The following is a 20683-nucleotide window of genomic DNA, read 5'->3' on the forward strand; positions in this document are numbered from 1 at the left end:
AGACTCAGAACTCATTGGATGCTGTTATACTCATGATCACAGTTTTACAGGAAAAATATAGAAATTTGAACCAGTTTAAGAAGAGACACATAGGGCAGAGTCTAGGAGGGTTGCAAATGCCAGGCTTCAACCTCCTGAGGATGTGATCGATGGCATTGATGGTAAGAGTACCCATGGATTATTACCAACCCAAGATGCTCACATGAGCTTCATTGTCCAGAGTGTTTTTTTGAGTTTTCATCACGTAGGCATGATTGATTGAAGTGGCTGAACTCTAGCCCTCTACTTGCCTCCTCATTCTCCAAGTCGGGCTGGTATCATGGGCTCCAAAGCCCTGTCACAGGAAACCCAAACTCCATTTTGTAAATGCCTCAGCGTTGGTTTTCTTCTAGCCTGTGCTTAAACATTGCTTATTTCAAAAGAGCAGGCTGCTTGGCTTCCTAATCAACTCCTCCTCACAGCCACATGCAAAATCTCAGATAACTTCCAGAAGAAGTTCCTCCCCATGCTGGCTTTTTGTTTCCCCACTTACAGGTCACATCTGGGAATCCAGGTAAGGACTGCATGCCCTCTTTGCCAAATTCATGCCCTTAGACCCTCATTTTCCCACCAAACCAAAAAAAAAACAACAAAAAACCCTTTGCTGTGAAGTCGATTCCGACTCATAGTGACCCAATAGGATAGAATAGAACCGCCCTATAGGGTTTCTGAGGAGTGGCTGGTGGATTTGAACTGCTGGCCTTTTGCTTAGCAGCCTGAGTTCTTAACTACTGTACCACCTAGGCTCCAGTTTCCTGCTACTTGTTTTAAATTAGCCCATAGTGGGTAAGCTCACAAAACAAAATGTACTCTCCACCTTCTATCCTATTAAAGGCTAAATCAAGCTCTCTGTGATTCTGTCCTTCAGGACTCTTGTGAATCTGTGGTCTTCAGTCATGCTTACTTTTAGGCCCTGTGAATGACAGTCATCTTTTTGTTTCGGGTGTTGAATGTTAAACTGCAGCTTTGTGTCGCAAAAGAAACCCCCATCTATTTCCACACAGGTGGTGCCTCCAGGTGACACACTCTGGGTGGCTGTGTGTTTCCTCCTGCAATAGGCTCTCATTTATCTCTTCATGTTTGTCTTATATTAACACAAGACCCAGCTCTCTAATCACATGGTGGGTCTTTTTGGCATGACCAGCTTCCACTCTGTCACCTCTTTAGTATAAACTATCCAGTCAGGACCAAGGGGCCCACCACGAATCACAAAGCCAGTCCTATCACTTTGGAGATTCCAGTGGTTTAGAGGTTAACCTCCCAGGAGCCAGGACAAAGGCCAGAACTCTGGGATTGTTGTTGCCATTGAGTTTATTCTGACTCATGGTGACTCCATGTGTGCAGAATAGAATTGCTCCATAGGATTTTCAAGGCTGTGACCTTTCATAAACAGATCACCAGGCCTGTCTTCTGTGGTGCCCCTGGGCGGGTTTGAACAGACAGCCTTTTGACTAGTAGTTGAACACCTAACTTTGTGCTATCCAGCTGTCAAAGCCTTCCCTTTAGGTGAGATGTAATCCTTTACTACAAAAGTAGAATAAATATGTTCATCATAGTATAATACTGAAAAACATGAACAGGAAATGATAGTGAAAATCCAGCCAGAAAATCCATCGTTTAAAGACAACTGCTCTCAGTTTGGTTAACTATACTGCTGGTGTGTGTGCACCATAGGTTTCTATAAAAGACATTTTATCATTTCGTGAATTAGTTTTACATTTTTTTCCCATAGTGTTAAATATTTTTACGCTATCATGTTAATAAGGACCCCTGATGGTAGGATGGTTAAGAGCTCAGCTGCTAACTGAAAGATCAGTGGTTTAACCCACCTAGCTGCTGTGTGGGAGAAAGACCTGGCAATCTGCTTCTCTAAAGATTAAAGCATAGAAAACCTTATGGGGCAGTTCTGTTCTGTCATATGGAGTTGCTGGAAGTGAGAATCAACTTGACTACACTTAACGACATCATTGTGTTAATAGTAGTAAAAATAGTAACTAATTATGTATATGCACATGTGTGTACCTATGTAAGGACGTTTTAAATAATTCTTTGTTGTTGGTTTTTAACTTGTTTCAAGTTTTCTCAGTTAGGAAACCCTCAGCCAATGTCCTGTCAGTGGTGTCTATTTTACTCGCCTTTTTGATTCTTTGGGTTCATATTCTGCCATTTATTAAGATGTTTGACCCAAGGCAAGTTAGAGTCTGTGACATAGTTTTTTTTTCTCTCTCAAGTGAGAACGGATTTTTTCTGTTATGATCGCAAGGTTAGATCCTAACCTTCCTTTAAAGCGTCTTATTGACTCTGTCATCCGTAATTGGATGGATTGTTTCTCTGGGTCATCTGAAAAATTATACGTTGCTTGGTGGATAGAACGTAGTAGGATTTATCACTTGGTTAAAAAAATCTACTTGTTGAATTGTTTTTTCATTTGTACATTTCGTTTATCATCCATAGAAATATAAAATCCACAGAGGGTCTCATATTCTCAGTACCACTTAAGCAGTAACTCCCCAGTCTCTCCTTCCCTGAGTCTCCGGTAGCAACTAATAAACTTTGGTCCTGATGCTTTTTTCATAGATTAAAATTAAGGATGTATAATTTGCTGAAAATTATATGGACTCAGCCATACCCTTACCTTAATCAAAACTGACTCATATGTCTCTTTCTTCTTCTCATGTTATATGAAAATAAGAACCCTCCCCGCCATCACCACAGCACTGTGGACCGTTGGAGAAATGTGTGTTTCATGTTAGCTACTGTTGATATACAAGGATTTGTCCCCAGGAGTGGGTGTGCTTGTGTCCTGCTGAGAGGGGTTTGTAAAGGGGCATAATGCTGATGAACTACAGGAACCTGGTCTACCTGGGTGAGGTGGAAGTCAGGACCTGCCCTGGGATGGCTTTGCATTTTCCATTGTGAGTCTCTTGAGAGCCCCTGCCTTTCTAGACTCAATTTCCCTTCCCTTCTTTATGGGAGTGCTTGAGGCTTTGTTGATTCAAAGCTGAAGAGCTTCATAGTCTGGCATCTGGTATTTGACCTTCCCTTTCTTCAAATGATCTGCCCGGAGTTGTTGGTGGTTCCAGAACTTGAGTGTGCATAAAACCTGTGGCCAGCATTTCAGACATCCAGTGTCCTGGTTACTCCCCTGTGCTTTTGATTTAGTAGCTCACAGAAGAGTGCTTAGAGGTCTGCACCTTTCAAATGATCCCTAAGCATTTAGAAGCAAGAGGACAGTGGCTCTTTTAAAAAAAAAAATACGGTGGTAAGATATATATAACTAAAATTTTGTCATTTTCACCATTTTTAAGTGTACAGTTCAGTGACATTAAATACATTACCAGCGTTGTGCAACCATCTCCACCATCTGATTCCAAAACTTTTTCATCATTCCAAAGAGAAACTCAGCACCCCTTAAGCTGTAACTCCCAATTCCCTCCTCCCTGAGTCCTGGTAGCCACTAACAGATTTCGGTCTCTGCTTTTGCCTCTTTTACTTATTTCATGTTGGTTTTATCTTACGATATTTGTTGTATTGTGTCTCACTGATTTCACTTAGCATAATGTTTTCAGAGTTCATCCATGCTGAAGCATGAACAAAATTTCTTTCATGTTACGTGTTTTTATCCATTCATCTGTTGATGGCCACTTGAGTTGTTACCATCTTTTGACTCTTGTGAACAATATTGTAATGAAGATTGGTATACAAGTATCTTTTTGAATCCCTGCTTTCACATCCTTTGGGTTCAAACTGCCAATTTAGGAGTGGAATGTCGGGGTCATATGGTAATTCAGTGTTTAAAACTTGAGGAACTGACAAACTTTTCCATAGTGGTTGCGCTGTTTTACTTTCTCACCCACAGTGCATGAGGGTTCCAGTTTCTCTGCATCCTCGCCAACACTTGTTCTTTTCCAGTTTCTGATGTTCCCACCCTAGTGGGTGTGAAGTGTTATCTCCTGTGGTTTTGATTTTCATTTCTCTAGTGCCTAGATGACCATGAGCATCTTTTCATATGTTTGTTGGGCAGTTGGTTATCTTCTTTGGAGAAATGTCTAAGTCCTTAGGCTATTTTAAAAAAATTTTTCAGTAAATCGCCAGGCTTTCTTCCTAGTTTGTCTTAGACTGGAGGCTCCCCTGAAACCAGTTCAGCACCTCAGCAACGTGCAAGTCCCCACTGACAAACGGGTGGTGGCTGCACACGAGGTGTACTGGTCTAGAATTGAAGCCCGGTTTTCCATGTGAGTGGCATGAATTCTACCTCTGAACAATCAATGCCCCCTTTTTCTGTCATACTCCGACTGCCATGGAGTCGATTCCAACTCATAGTGACCCTATATGACAGAGTAGAACTGCCCCCATAGGGTTTCCAAGGCTGTAAATCTTTATGGAGGCAAACTGCAATATCTTTCTCCTGTGGAGTAGTTGGTGGGTGGGAACCACTGACTTTTTGATTAGGAGCCAAGCACTTTAACCTTTGCGCCATCAGGGCTTCTTCATTATAACAAGGGTGGCTATTTGACACAAAAGTTAGCAATAACATAGACAAAGTCATTGGGTCTCATCCTTTCCCATGTAAACAGTGCAAACCTAAGAAGGAGAAAATAGGAGTTTCCCTCATTCTTCAGTCTTACACTTTCATAGAGCAGCCAGCTGCCACAGTGAGAATGCGGGGTGTGGTGATGGAGGCAGAGCAGGCAGGAAGGAGGAGCCTGGGTCACTGTTTACTTCACAGAGCGCCTGTTACATCCTGCATTGTAACCACTGGACTTCTTGTTATAGGAGGAGACAAAATGATGAAAGTCTTGTTTTGGTTTTCTGGGGTCACTGGTGTGGCATCTACCTTAGGTGATAAGCCTTGCCCAGGCTGGAGGCTGGGAGAGGCGAGCAGGGCCTGGCTGGACCACTGAAGCCAGCCGAGGTGTGGGGGGCACGGACAGGGCTGGTGGGCGAGCTGGGACAGGGCACCCGTGATAGAATGTTCCTTCCTTCGGTTACAGGCTCCAGAGCAGTGAGTGGATGTGGATAACCCAGGGATCTTGTGAAAATGTGGATTTTTATCTTGGGTTTGAGATTATATCAAACAAGCTCCCAGTTTATGCCGAAAATATTATAGAAATAGGATGTGAGTTAAAACCAGAGACTGCTGTTAGAGAAATTAATAGCAGGATGGATAATGCTTAAAGAGTAGCCACTGGTATACAGATCATGCGAGAGAGAAAACATTTACACAGAGACCAAGAAATAAGACTGTAGGTGTCAGCTGGGTGGGGTGGAGGGGAGGAAAGAAACAGGAACAGAGGTGGGGGCCCCTTCTTAGAGAAAACTGAATGGTTTTCTGATTTATTGGTTGATCAATTATTGTAAGGTTGACAGAGAATGTTTACCGATTTCTGGAAAGACTGGTGGTGTCATGTGAAAGGGAAAAAAGAAAAAAAGAGGAAGAAATAAATGTTAGTTGCAAAATCAAGAGGAAAAACACTGATCACATATTACCAAGGTATAAATGAAATCAAACTTTAAAAAAAAGCACAACGAAAGAGTTTTAATTGCACATAATTACAAATCAGTGACACATGATGAGTTCATTGATTTGAACTTAATATGTTCTTCTGAAAATTCACTAATGTTGGTATCACATAATAGTGTGTAGGTTCTACAAAGGTGAACTCTTAACTTCATAGGTGAACCCTCAACCTAAGCTTTGGACTCCTGACACGATGGAGGAAGCCAGGTTCACGTGTTCCAGCCTCGGCAGGCCTGGATGCCTCTTGTGCTCTGGGATGAGGAAGCCCCTCCTGTGACCGGAGGAAGAAGCTGGAGGAAGAGGCCTGTGGAGCTGCTCAGGAATGCAAGTGTATGCTCTGGAAGGCTGGAGCAGGATCTGCCTTAAGTGCAAACGCCCTCGCCCTCAGAGTGGAGCATGGCCTTGAGCCTGGGGGGAAGCCCTGTCCAGTTAAAGAGCTGAAGGCCAAGAACCTGTCACTTCCTCTTTACTTACCACTATCTCTTTCTTCCATTTCAGGTCCCAGGTGTGGCTCAGGAAGAGTTAGTCCAGCCTAGGCAGCTAGGGACGGAGGGCAACCTTGCGTATCCAGGCAGTCACAAATAAGGACTTTAACTGCTCTGACTGGTGTGTGGACCAGACATCATTCATCTGCCTCCAAACTGCCTAGTGGCTCTCCTTCCCCTGCCATCCTCTTCCTGAAATATCTTCTTGGGCTTAGAGAGCACGTTCACTTAGACTTCCAGAAGCTGGAGCCAGGAAATGGTGCGTACTACAGAGAACTGGGGTGCTGTTACTTTTAAGGGGTAAGGCTGGATATGAATTATCGAGGTAGTGTGTGCTTCAGGCCTTGAGATTCCTCCGTGAGGTAAATAGGCAGCAAAGGAGACAGTTGAACTGAGCCCTAAGAGGCATCCTGGTGCCCTGCTCTGCTGTCATTTGGCCCTTTTTCTCTACGTGTGTGGATTTTCAAGCCTTGGATACCTGGGGCCACCTTCCTTCTGTGACTCTAACGCCTCATGGGGCATTAACATCCCCATCCTGGGCCTTGGTTCTCTGTGTTGAATGACAGAACCTCCTGACCAGAGTCTGAAGATGGAGCAGCTCTGGCTGAGGAGTCTGAGTCCCAGATTCTCCAGAGCCATCCTTGTCCCATCCCTGCACATAGTCTTCTTGGATTCCCCGAGGCACTGGAGCCTTTTCTATGTAGTTCTATAACTACAGCTTCACCTGTCACACTGTGTGATGTGGTGCAAAAGTGGGGAGAGAGTTGGTAGCAAAAGGCCTTGACTGTTTATTGGGTCCTGGGTGGGGCTTGGCCCTCTCATGAACTCACCAATGAAACCAGACAAAGGACAGTCCAGCTAGATCATGTGTGGGGTCTCCAGATCCATCCTTCTTGGAGCGATATGCTTTGAGGCTTTCTAGTGTGTGGGAAGCATGTTTCCCCAGTTTGTGTCTTTGTCCTCCCACCCATCTCGGCCTAGAGCTAGTAGTGAGTCCCTGTAATTTTCACTTGCTCTCCACAGTCTCAGATAACCAAAACCAAACCCGTTGCCATCGATTCCAACTCATAGTGACACTATAGGGCAGAGTAGAACTCCATGTGGTTTCCAGGGAGTGCCGGGTGGATTCGAACTGACACCGTTTTGGTTAGCAGCCATAGCTCTTAACCACTACGCCACCAGGGTTTCCACAGTCTCAAATGGGAATCCAAAATGAAAGTGTTCTTTTTTGCTAGACAAGCTCAACATAGGAGATGGTGTATTTAACTTCTTGGGTTTACAGTTTCCATTGGAAGAAAATTTCTAGATCAGTTCATGTTCCTACTGAGAATTTTTCAATTTAAGAGATAAACTTCTCAAACACTGAGAAATGCGTATGTAACTGATGTTAGAGTAAAAATTCAAAAGTGAAACACATTATTTCTCCTACTTTCTTACACAAAAGGTAGCTTAGGATTTACATTTGCTTTTTAATTAACACATTTGACTGAAGTTTTTATAGCAATAGATGGACAACTTAAATCTAATTTCTTGTAAAATTCCAACATAATACTCTATGATTGATCTTTATGACGATACTGCCACGAATGGGCACTTGACTGTGTCCACTATTTTACTGTTGCAAAGCTTGCTCTGGTGAATATAAATGTAAATTTCTAAAAACCAAGTATCAAATGTTAAGACATACAAGCCTGTCTGATCTAATACAAGTTAAAATGAAGGAGTTTTCACATGGTTTTTTAAGATTATCATATGAAAATTATATTCATTTCATGTTTTAAGCCATTGCTTAAACTTTTATTGTCAACTATATTGTAAACTAGGAGTGCATAAACTGTTTACTGTGTAGTTTAACTAATAGGAATCTAAATCCCTGATAATAAATAGACCTTGTCAGTTTTTGTGGCATCCCACTGTGTTCCACCCTGATGTCATCTACCTCCTGCTTGGAGATTATTGCTATCTGCATTTGAAAAGTTTATTATTATTACAATTATTATTTCTGTTATTACATCTTTGACGCCCAAGTGTTTTTTTTTTTTTTTTAAATAGCATTGTTTTTCTTAGTAACGGTTTACACAGCAATCTAGTTTCCCATTGAACAACTTCTGTGCAGATTGTTCATTGACGTTGGTTACATTCTTCACAATTTGTGAACATTCTCAATATTTCTATTCTGGTTGTTCCCTTTCCATCAGTCTAGTTTCCCTGCCCCCTTACATTCTTATCTTTGCTTTAAAATAATTTTTGACCACTTGGTCTCATATAGCTGATTTTTTAATGGAGCACAGTACTCACAGGTGATACTCTTTATTTTGTGAGCCAATATGTTATGTAGCTAAAATGTGACCTCGGGTTGGTTTTGGTTCAAGGTTGAAAGAGTATCTCAGAACAATATTCTTGGGGAATCCTCCCATCTCAGCCTGTCCAGTAAGTCTGTTTTATTTTTGTTGTTGGGTAGTTTTTTTTTTTTTTTTAGGAATTTGAGATTCTGTTTCCCATTTTTCTCCCATTCTATCAGGGTCCATCTATTGTAACCCTGATCAGAATGGTCGGTAGTGGTAGCTAGGTACATCTCATCTAGTTCTTCTGGTCTCAGGATAAATGAGGCTGTGGTTCATGTAGACTGTCCTGTAGACTAATTTCTTTTTTGAGTCTTTGGTTTCCTTCTTTCTCTTTTGCTGCAGAGGAGTAGAGAACAATAGTTGTGTCTTAGATGGCGGCTCACAAGCTTTTACGACTCCAGTCACTTCTCACCAAACTAGGATATAAAACATAAACTTTAGGAACTGTGTTAAGCCAGTTGACCAAGATGTCCCACAACACTATGGTCCTAATCCTTAAAACCCAGGAAACCAATCCCTTGGGGGTGTTTGGTTAACTCTAAGAAGTATCGTTAAATGTGACACCCAAGTCTTAATCCATAATCTGTTGTTTGTTTTTACCTCTTTTGAGCTTTCTGTAAATTTAATTATACCTGTGTCTGGGTTCTTCTGTGACTTGTTTTCCTCAGAATGCTTTTGAGTTTAATACATCCTGGTGTCTGTAGGTCTAGTCTACCCATCTTGCTATGTATGCAGGCTACCGTTGTATGAATGGCACAGAATTTACCTACCCATTGTAGCGCTTACAGGAGTTGTGGTTCAAGTGTAACTCTTGCTCCTGTGAATATTGCTGCTCTTATTCTCGTCATTCTTTTTCCAAACTCTTAAGTGCTCTTGCACAATCATTCTCTAGTGAGGGGAAATCTCTGAGTTGCACATCATAGCCAAGTTTAAATTTATTAAAAGAGCTGGTGTATTTTACAGATTTTCCTGCCCACAAAATATGTGTATCTTATTTTTTCCATCTGCTTATTGGAGCCCTGGTGCACAGTGGTTAAGATCTCTACTGGTAACCAATAGGTTGGCAGTTCAAATCTACCAGCCGCTCCTGGAAAATTCTATGTGGCAGTTCTGCTCTGTCCTATAGGGTTGCTATGAGTCGGAATTGACTTGACGGCACTGGTTTTTTTTTCTTTTATCTAATGAAGTTATTTTTGCTCTTATAATCAGTGTATAAAATGATATCTTAACTTTGATTTTATTGTTCAGGTACCTTTCACTACTTCACTACTGAAAAGGCTGTGCTTTCCCACTGTTAACTTATATGTCTATTACTTTTTAGGGTAACACAGTGGTTAAGAGCTCAGCTGCTAACCAAAAGGTCAGCAGTTCGTATCCACCATCCACTCCTTGGAAACTCTATGGGGCAGTTCTATTCTGTTCTGTAGGGTCGCTATGAGTCAGAATCAACCTGACGGCAATGGGTTCGCATTTGGGGGTTTTTTTGTATAAACTTTGGAAAATTTTCCCCCTAGTATGTAACTTCTCAATCATTTTTGCTGCCCTTTGATGAATTGCTGTGAATTTAAATATAGTTGAATTTGTCAGTCTTTTTCCTTATGTCTTGACCTTCTTATTTAAGATTGTTTTCTTTATTCTGATGTTGTAAGATCGTTTGCTTATAACTTCTGAAACTGTTGTAGTTTTACATTCTCATAACTAAAGCTGATCTACCTGGAATTGATTTTTGCATGTGGTGTACATATAAATAGACTATTCCAGTTAGAGAATTATTTGATAAACAACAAACATTTTCCTTCTCCTTGATTCTGACTTATGGAGACCCCATGTATTTCAAAGAACTGCACTCCATAGGATTTTCATTGGCTGATTTATGGGAAGTAGACTGCCAGACTTTTCTTCCAAGGCACCTGTATCTTTTCTTCAACCTCCAGCCTTATGCTTAATGTCTGAGTACTTAATCTTTTATACAACCCAGGGCCTCTGATTAGTATTGATTCTGCCCCACATGTTTGAGTGCTTTCTACCACTGCCCTGCAGAGCTTGTGGTGTCAGCTTTCTATGGCTAATGGTGGACCTTTTCTAGGACTGTTTGTTTATTTTTGTTGGTGTGTTATGTATTCTTACAATGATACTATCCTGTTTAATATAGCTTCAGTTGTAAAATATACGTGAATACAATTGTATATATTATAGATGGGGAAAAGCCCACGCCTTATTCTCTAGAATATGTTGGGTATTTGTGGACATTTGCAATTACATATGCATTTTTAAAGAGTTTTTGTGAAGTTCAAAAAATAAAAATTGGTTGGAATTTTATGGAAGTACATTGGAAATGATCTATTTGTGGAGAACAGTTGTCTAAGAGCGTGCACTATCTTTTCATTTATTTTAGTCTATTTGTATGTCATTTAATAGTGTTCTATAATTTTTTCATTAGGATCTTTTATTAACTGTAGTCCTTTTTGATAAATTTTACCTTGACTAAAAATATATGAATCTTTCTAAAATTAATTTTTCAAATGCTTGTTGTTAGTGTATATAAATGAAATATTTAAAATAATCCTTACCCTGGTATTTATCTTGTAACTTGAATACTCAGTACTGTAATAATCTGTACCATCCTTGAGTGTTCTACGTAGACAATTATTTAACCTGAAAGTATAGATTCGGGTGTTTTTTTCTATTTAACGTTATTACTTCTTTACCTTTTTTGGTGTGTATTGGCTACAGTCTCTACAATAACATTGAATAGGAATGGAATAATCGATGTCCTCAATTTTTAGCTACTTTTACTAGAAAAGTCTTGACATTTTCTGTATGTATGTGCTTTGCTGTACAGTTTTTGTACATGCCCATTTTCATAATTTTCTATCTGATTATGGCCAAAACCTTCTAACATGGTTCCCACCTTTTATATTTGCCCCCACACATAGGTTCTTTAAGAGTTGTCATATCGTTTTCCGTCTCTGATCAAAGGCGTAAAATTGCTCTGCATTTCACTCAGATAAGAAGCCAGACTCTTTTCAGAAGCCAGCACTTTCCCCAGAACATGGTATGCCCACTGGCTCCAGTCACCTCTCCAGATTCCTCTGTTGTTGCTCTCCAGCATCTCACCCTGCTCTGGTCATGCTGGCATTTGGGTCGCCCCTAAAATATACTAGTCACAGTCCCAACTTCTGGCCTGTGCTCTGGCATTTCCTCCTTCTGGAACAGTCTGTTCTCAGCTGTCCCTTTGGTAATTCCTTCAAATCTTTCAGGTCTTACCTCTGATCATTGTTTTCAATGAATTCAATTAATTAGGCTATTGAGGTCTCAGGGCAAATGACTGCCCCCAAAACTGGAGGGACACATAGGCACTCTGCTCCTGGCCTTCTGCTCTGGAATGATTGTATCTGCCTATGTGTCCCTCCAGCTTTGGGGGCAGTCCTTTTCCTGTGACCTCAAACTCTCGGTTGAGTATGTTCAGCTTTCTTCTGCAGGATGGGAGTGATGACTTCCAAGCTCTTATCTTACCAAAACCTGAAAGTCTTCATTTGTGTTTTGTATCATTACTATTATCTGTTTTCTTTTACTTTCTCGATAGTATTTATTCTTGCTGCTTTTATTCTTCCAGTGCCCCAGTTTATCTTTTGCTAATGACCTTTTTATTTTGTGAATAACCAATGAATCTTCTCTTTCCCAGCCATGAAGGTCAGTGGCACTCTTTCACTGCTATACTCCTACACTGGAAGTTGTTAAGGTCGATGATCATCTGAAATATATATGAGTGTTTGCGAAATCATCACAGTGTACTTTGAAGTTTTTAAAATTAAAAACGTATTTATTTTTCCTTACCAAGCCAGGTTTTACTAGGTTGTGTTTCCTAAAATGATTATTTTCCTTTTCTCTGTACTAAGTTACTGCAAATAAATATGCTTCTGTTACTGCGTATCTGCTGACCGTCCTACATTTTTCATAGAACTTACCACCACATGACGTTATGTTGTTGTTGTTAGTTGCTCTCTTAGTTATCTAGTGCTTCTGTAACAGAAATACCACAAGTAGGTGGCTATAACAAACAGAAGTTTATTCTTTCACAGTTTAGGAGGCTAGAAGTCTGAATTGAGGGCATAAGCTCCAGGGGAAAGCTTTCTGTCTCTGTGGACTCCGGGAAAAGATCCTTGTCATCTGTCTTCCCTGGTGTAGGAGCTTCTCAGTGCAGGGACCCTGGGTCCAAAGGACATGCTCCGATGCTGGCTCCTTGCTTGGTGGCAGGAAGTCCCCTCGTGCCCCCTCTCGCTTCTCTCTTTTATGTCTCAAACGAGATCGACTGAAGATACTAAACCGTTAGCTTTTGTTCTGCTTCAGTAACATAACTGCCTCTAATCCTATCTTATTAAAATCTTAGAGGTTAGGATTTACAACACATAGGTAATCACATCAGGTCACAAAATGGAGGACAACCACACAATACTAGGAATCATGGCCTTGCCAAGTTCACACAATTTTTGGAGATACGAGTCCATCCGTAAATGTTGCTGTGGAGTCAATTCTGAGTCATACCGACCTCAGATATGCAGAGCTCCATAGGGTTTTCAAGGCTGTGATCTGTCAGAGCAGATTGCCACCCCTGTCTTCCAAGGAACCTCTGGGTGGCTTTGAACCACCAGCCTTTTGACTCTCAGTGAAGCACTTACTTGGGCCACCCAGGGAACTTCACGTTATATTTTATTTACCACCCATACCCAAAGAAGTTACAATCCACGTATATCTGGATATTTCTGGTATAGTGCTGTATTTCCTTTGCCCATGTGGAGTAGGCTCTGTGTCAGTATTACCTAGTTTCAATACATGACAGCCAGATGTAAGGGTGTGGTGCAGTGAATTACTTAAAATGGCCTTTCTAGCCATAATCTTTATAACTCCAACCAAATGATTGGGTGGGACCATGGTAATAAGGTATATGGAACCATAACGAGGGGATTGGTCAGCTTTGCTATCCTTCTAGGCTTAAAATGAGCCATACGAGATGTGTGAAGACAGGATCTCACCACCACCAAAGAAGTAGAAGCAGGAGTGGAGTGTGTCCTTTGGACCTGGGATCCCTGTGCTGAGATATTCCTAGACTCAGGATGCAGTTGTAACACAGAAGACAGCAAGATGGTGAGAAGCAGCAACAGCGGAATGGCAACAGCAGAGGCAGCAGAACCAGGAGACTGGCAGGAAACCAACAAGAGACAGCATGGTGGGCTTCCTAGCCCACAGAGCGAGAAAGCTGAGTGCCTCTGCGCAGCAGGCTTGCAGGCGGAGTAGGGTGCCTCCCAGCACTTGGTGGAGCTAGGTTTGCTGACCAGGAAAGCTAGAGGTGAGTGCCTTCAGACCAAGGCTTCCTGGCAGACTGCCGTGCCTCAGGGCACTTACTAGAAGAACTAAAAGAGCTTTTTAACACTTGCCTGAGCAAGGCAGAGGACAAGGGATTAGAGAGAGGCAGGCACATCTGAGAAGAGGCTGTCATAATGGAAGAACTGTATCCTGAGCCTGAATTGTAACTGGTTGCTTCGCTAATAAATCCAACAATCATGAGTTTTGTCTGTGAGGTCCACGTGGACATTGCAGTGAATTACGGAACTCAGAAGAGAAGTAGAGAGTGCCCTGGGAAGGACGGTTGGTATCAGAATTGGTGAAGATGTCAGAGAGAGGAGACAGGTCTGAACTCCGCCTCATAGGAATCAGCCTTGAGCTGTTGTTCTTGATTCTCATTCCCCCTTGTGGAGTTAGAGGAGGTCAGTCACTGCCTCTGCTGCACCATTATTACAAAGGGCATGAAGGGAAGTAGTCTTACCTGAGACACTGGGCTTTTTCAGGAGGAGATCCAGGTTGTCTGTAATGAATAAAATATTTCATTTGTCTCCTGTCCCCACTACCCAACAGACTCTAGATCATCCATGTAATTGAGGATTAACAGCCAGAATAACAAGAAAACTGTAGGCATATGCACAGAAATGTAGTTGTCAGGAATTTTAGTCTTTGGCATATTGTCCTGCATTTTGATCCTGGCTCAGCAGCATACCATTTGGTTAACACAGAGCAAGTGATTGATTGTAACTTTCCTTGCTATAACTCATTTGAAGCAATATCTACTTAGGAGAAGCATGAGGAATAATGAGCTAGTGTGCTGAAAGCTTTTTGCAAGTCACTTCAAACATTGTAGTTGCTCAATAAATGCAATATTTTATCACGAATATGTTATTGGAATGGAAGTTAGGGTTTTGATGGCTTTAAAATATGTAACCTACTGCACTGCAGTGGAGGAGAGTTTTGAATGTGGCACTGGATCAAAGATTGCTGTGACACTATCATACAAGGATTGATTAGGAGTGACCTTGTCAGCTCACTTTACCCCGTAGCCTATCTGTTCTACAGTTTCTCAGCTGTTCAGTGAAATTGTAACATCAGAAGGGCTGTTTAGCTGCCTTTTTGTCCTCCCCACATGTGGGAGCTAAAGGGTTGATGCTATTTCACAGAGGGCAGTCCAGCAGCCCAGACGGTGCCAGTGGTTGGGGTGCAAGTGGTCATGCTTGCATGCCTTCTAAGGACTGCAAATGTGAGAAAATTTTGGAGTGGAGCGTCCAGTGTTGGTGTGTTTCTATTTCCTAGGATGCATGAGTAGTGTAATAGCTAAATCTCCTGCACATCAATGAACTTACTAGAAAATGTGAACCTTAACCTGTTGTTCATGGTCATCAAACATAAGGGCATACTATTCTGATTCTTCAAATATTGGGTTCTTTGTCATCTTATAACAGTGTGTGTTTGTGTGGGTGTCTGGGTGTGTGCTGAAGGGACAGTCATTGATAATTGCTGTACAGTAGCTTTTGGTCTCAGTGTGAAAATTTTGATGATACCTAGATTCTTGTTTCCTGTCAGCTGATCTGTTTACCTTTGCAATACTGTTGCCTGTCTCCGAGAAGGAACAGAGTACATGACAGTGTGCCTGTAGAGTTATTGGAAAGTAGATGAGACATATAAAAACTTGCAATTCCTCAAAATATTTTCTTTTCACCTGAGTGGTCCTGTCAGCCCCTGATCACCTGGAGTTCATTTAAAAAACATGAGAAGCTCAGGGCCTTGTGTTCGTGAGGGGCAAAAGGAAAAACTGGTAGTTCTGCAGTGTTTCTATTTCATCCTGCTTTCGCCCTGTGCTTCATGTTCCTTTAAATATTCTGCTGGGTCCTGTGCAAGGAGGTGAATTTTATTTCACAAGAAAGAGATGATCTCAGTGTGGAAATAGGGCTTTCACTGTAGAGCATGTCTCCAGTTGAGGCTATGTGTTCTGAGTGTTGTAGACCATAAAAGTAGAGAAGAATGAGACTACAATTGGTCACAGACTGTGGAGAGATAAGTTCATTGTGTTGGAAGTATTGTTAAGTCTATGAGACCGGATGCAGTCCATGAAGAAGTGAATGTAGATTGTGAGGGATGAGGCTGATGGGTAACCCCTAGAGTAGACCTTAGTACACAAAATCTGTGTCAAATCCCCATGAAATGTCAGTTCCCCAGGACTGTCAGCCTCACCCTTCCTTTCACACACATTGGAGTATGTGGTATCTTGCTGAACCAGAATATGTGGGAATTTTTAGGACTCAGTGGCTTTTGAGGATGTGGCTGTGGACTTTACTCAGGAAGAGTGGTCATTGTTGGATCTTTCTCAGAGGCAACTCTACAGAGATGTGATGATGGAAATCTTCAGGAGCCTGGCCTCAGTAGGTATGGATAAAAAAAAAAAACCCATTGCCTTCGGATCAATTCCAACTCATAGCAACCCTGTAAGACAAAAGAACTGTCCAGTAGGGTTTTCAAGGAGCGTCTGGTGGATTTGAACTGCCGACCTTTCAGCTAGCGGCCATAGCTCTTCATTTTTACATTTTTAAAAATTTTTTGTGACCAAATATGTTATTCCCATTGATGTTACTCCACTATGTGGGCTTAGGAATGGGAATATATAGTTAAATATGACAAATATGGTCACTTGCTCTCTGGAACATGTATATCTTGGTTTCCCATGAGTACAGAGCTCTGTGTTTTAAACTGATTTCTTATTTCGATTGTGGTTAAAAGCCTTAAGGCTCTTTAAATGTTGTAAACGTGAGTGTTGACTTCAGGGGTTTCTTTAGTGCACAGAGTATTTGTGATCTGGGACCATGTAAAGGGTCTTGCTTTGTTTATTACCAGTTTGACCTGATTATTTTACTACAAATGAATTCACACCTGCCAGTTACCAGAGACCCCGAGGACCAAAGTATTGGCTCAGTGTCAGGGAAGTGTTCATTGCTGCTCCCTGTCTTCCCTAATGATATGCCTTTCTCCATGATCACCATATCAGCTACACCCATTTGGTCTCCCAGAGTAGCAAGAGGAAGTCCTAAGGAGAATGGAGATAGCACTTGTCCAGGACCACTGTGTCGGGGGCACCAGTAGGCAGGAATCATTTGAAGGACTGGACCTGCATGGAGGGAATGAGATTTGAAAAAATCAATTAGAAAAAGTATCTTTTGGGTTGAGGAGTATGTGCTTAACAGATACCTGAGCTTGCTTTTCTGACTTTCATCAATCCTAACACCTGGTTCATGGAGAAAGACTGTCCTCTTTTCCTGTTTTAATGTTCCATGTGCATTGTGTCCAATACCTTTCTACTTTGCTTTTTTAATTACTTCCTATATACGTAACCATCACTCTCAATCTTCATGGAAGTATTTCCTAGTAAATTGCTTTCTCAACATTGCCAAAGTACAGAAACATCAAAATGTGTCAGAAGCTTTCTTTGCTCAAAGCTACCTTTACCCTCTGAATATTGTCTCTCCTTTTTGTTTCATGTTGTGAACCTCATCTTAAATCATTGAGTCAGCTTCTCAAAACCTTATTGATGGAGACAAGCTATCCACTGAAAATATAATCGTGCAATTCGTGAAAAATGACACCTGGTCCTCAATGGTAGGAGACGTCCGCGAATTGCATGGCACTGAAGATCAGGATAACAACCAGAAAACACATGTGAGGTAAGTGTCTTTTATGTGAGAGACAGCAGTGCTTCAGGAGAGAGTCTTAAGAAGGTATAATGACATTAAAATATTTATATACCCAAGGAGCCTAGGTGGGACCAATGTTTAAGCTCTCAATCGCTAACCAAATGCTTGACAATTTGAACCTGTGAAGAGACTCTATGGGGAAAAGTACCTAGCAATCTGGTTCGTTAATGATTACATCCAAGAAAACCCTATGGGGCAGTTCTCTGTCACATGGGGTCACTGTGAACTGAAATTAACAGCACTTAAGAACGATATAAATATATATTATATACACACACGCACACACACATAGCATATACACACACCCCCATGTATAAAAACTCATTGCTGTCGAATCTTTTCCAACTCATAGTGACCTTATAGGACAGAGTAGAACTGCCCCATAGCATTTCCAAGGCTGTAATCTTTCAGGAAGCCAACTGCCCCAACTTTCTCCCTCATAGCTGCTGGGGGGTTCCAACAGCCCACCTTTTGGGTAGTAGCCAAAAGCTTAACTACTGCACCAGCGTGATTCCTGGGTTTTTATGCACGTATATGTATATGTATATATGTACACACATACACTCACTGGTCACTTTTCAACGTGGTTATGTTCCATAGACCAGATCTTTTTGGGAAAATCTGCGTCATGTGAAAATGAAGGATTTTTTGCATTTTCAGACCATTTGTCCAATTTTTTTATTTAGAAAATATGATCATAGACATAATAACAGCTTAGATTTACTGATGTACTCATTGCTATGATAATTCCATTTATGAGTTTTTCCTCTGTGAGGAAAGAAGCTTGGAGGAGACAAAGCTGGATAAAGCTAGTCTCTGTCTTTGGAGGACGCACAGCTTAACCACTTCACCTTCCTCCTATGCTGGGTCAGAGTTCTCTTCGTGGAGCCACTCCAGGGCTCCAATCCCACCCCTAAAAGTTCTGCTTTCCGGATCCCAAAGCTTACACTGCTCTCCAGGCCTGGCAAGTCACCAAGGCTTGGGGCTTTTTTGAGTGAGCTGTGAGCCTGGCTATGCAACCAGTCCCAGCGAGGTTGAGGCTTCAGGCCCTGTTCACCTCACTTTGAGATGTCATTAAACTTGCAAGTATTTTTTCCAAACACCCTGTCTGTTGCAATCTTTTTCCTACCTTTCCAAGCCACAGCAATTTTGAGTTGCAGGGCCTCGAGTCGCATAGGAGATAGGAACCCAAAAGAGGTGCCTACTGGCTGAGTAGTGCCTGTGCATCCACCTGGAGGCTGTGGCCAGAGAGGAGCTCGGCCCTGCCCAACAGCTGGATGTGGTAACCCTGCCAGTAGAAGGAACCAGAGAGCGTGGTGTAGCGCTGCCCAGGTTCTCTGAGGCCACTCGGAGACCCTCATAAATGTGCAAAATAGTGACGTTAGATTTTTTCTATTTTCGCAAATGCGAAATTTCAGATAATGAGATAGTTGCTAAGTGAGGAGTAGGGACGCTTGTGTGTATCTGTGCAGTTCTCAAATCTGTTGCTGCCTTTTCCGACTCTTGGCAGTGCCACTGGGTGGGTTTGAACCACCAGCCTTTTGGTCACATAGGGTCACTAAGCTGGAATCAACTCAACAGCAGTTAACAACAATTATGTATATATACATACACACACTTCACACTCACACGTATATATGGCAGTACAAACTTTTGTGCCATTGAGGTTTTGTATATGTGTATTTAAAACCAGCTCTAATACTGTGTTCACAGAATTTTTACAGTACAGTATTTTTATAAATGTGAGTCAAATATTTAATGTTTGAAACATTTCACTTAAATACAATTGTTAGCACCATATTTTACAAACACAGTAAAAATAATGGTAGCGTATCTGCTAGATGATTTATTCTATGAAACATGGGACAATCCAGGACAAAAAAAATACATGTTTAATGTGTGTGGTAATGGTGAAATGGTAACAAATTTGTATCCAACAGCGTGCTGCCTATTTTTAACAGAATCCGTATGTTAGAGAACCTTTGTGAAAGTAATGAAGACAATCATTGTGGACAGACCTTCAGCCAGATTCCAAATCTTTCTGTGCTAAAAATAACTCCTGTGGATGCATATCCTTCTGAATGCCTTGAGTGTGGAAAATCCTTGATGAATCATTCATCACTTAATCATCATATCAGATCTCATTCTGGATGCAGTGCCTATCAGTGTAAGCAATGTGGAGGAGCCTGCAGTTGTCCCTCTTACCTCAGCACTGCTGTGAGAACTCTTACTGGAGAGAAATCCTATGAATGTAAAGAATGCGGGAAAGCCTTTCGTCGTTCCTCAAAGCTCACTATACACATGAGAATTCACAGTGGAGAGAGACCTTATGTATGTAAGGAATGTGGGAAAGCCTTTAGCCAGTCCTCAAACCTCACTGCACATATAAGAACTCATAGTGGAGACAGGCCTTATGTATGTAAGAAATGTGGGAAAGCCTTTAATCACTCCTCTGACCTCACTTCACATATGAGAATTCACAGTGGAGAGAGGCTTTATGAATGTAAGGAGTGTGGGAAAGCCTTTAGTCGTTCGTCAAACCTAACTAGACATATAAGAATTCACAGTGGAGTGAGACCTTATGAATGTAAGGAATGTGGCAAAACCTTTGTTCAGTCCTCAAACTTCACTGCGCATATGAGAATTCACTATGGAGAGAGACGTTACGAATGTAAGGAATGTGGCAAAGCCTTTAGTTGGTCCTCAAAACTCACTGCACATATGAGAACTCACTGTGGAGAGAGAGCTTATGAATGTATGGAATGTGGCAAAGCCTTTTGTCACTCCTCAGACCTCACTATACATACTAGAATTCACAGTGGTGAGAGGCCTTATGAATGTAAGGAATGTGGCAAAGCCTTTAGTCAGTCCTCACACCTCACTTCACATATAAGAACTCACAATGGTGAGAGGCCTTATGAATGTAAGGAATGTGGCAAAGCCTTTAGTCACTCCTCAGACCTCACTAAACATGTAAGAACTCACAGTGGAGAGAAGCCTTATAAATGTAAGGAATGTGGCAAAGCCTTTAGTGTTTCCTCAGCCCTTACAGCACATGTAAGAACTCACAGTGGTGAGAGGCCTTATCAATGTAAGGAATGTGGCAAAGCCTTTAATTGGTCCTCCTACCTCACTGCACATGTAAGAACTCACAGTGGAGAGAGGCCTTATGAATGTAAGGAATGTGGCAAAGCCTTTCGTTATTCCTCAAACCTCACTGCACAT

At 41.6% G+C, this 20683-nt stretch overlaps 1 protein-coding gene and 1 long non-coding RNA gene across 2 annotated transcripts in view; both read left to right on the forward strand.

The window, feature by feature from the left end:
- The first annotated feature begins 5747 nt into the window (after nt 1–5747).
- LOC111822016 (uncharacterized) lies at nt 5748–13596 on the forward strand. The gene is made up of 3 exons (XR_002825309.1): nt 5748–5890; nt 6059–6304; nt 13381–13596. It is a non-coding gene; the product is annotated as an uncharacterized LOC111822016 (long non-coding RNA).
- A 355-nt stretch (nt 13597–13951) lies between these two features.
- LOC105756690 (zinc finger protein 699-like) overlaps nt 13952–20683 on the forward strand; it is a 17520-nt gene continuing 10788 nt past the window's right edge. The window contains exons 1-4 of the mRNA XM_023738656.1: nt 13952–13987; nt 16013–16139; nt 17278–17428; nt 19399–20677. Coding sequence (XP_023594424.1) covers nt 13952–13987; nt 16013–16139; nt 17278–17428; nt 19399–20677 — 1593 coding nt within the window. The remainder of the gene's footprint in view (nt 13988–16012; nt 16140–17277; nt 17429–19398; nt 20678–20683) is intronic.

Source organism: Trichechus manatus, unplaced genomic scaffold, assembly GCF_000243295.1.
Source record: "Trichechus manatus latirostris isolate Lorelei unplaced genomic scaffold, TriManLat1.0 scaffold00120, whole genome shotgun sequence".
NCBI lineage: Eukaryota > Metazoa > Chordata > Mammalia > Sirenia > Trichechidae > Trichechus > Trichechus manatus.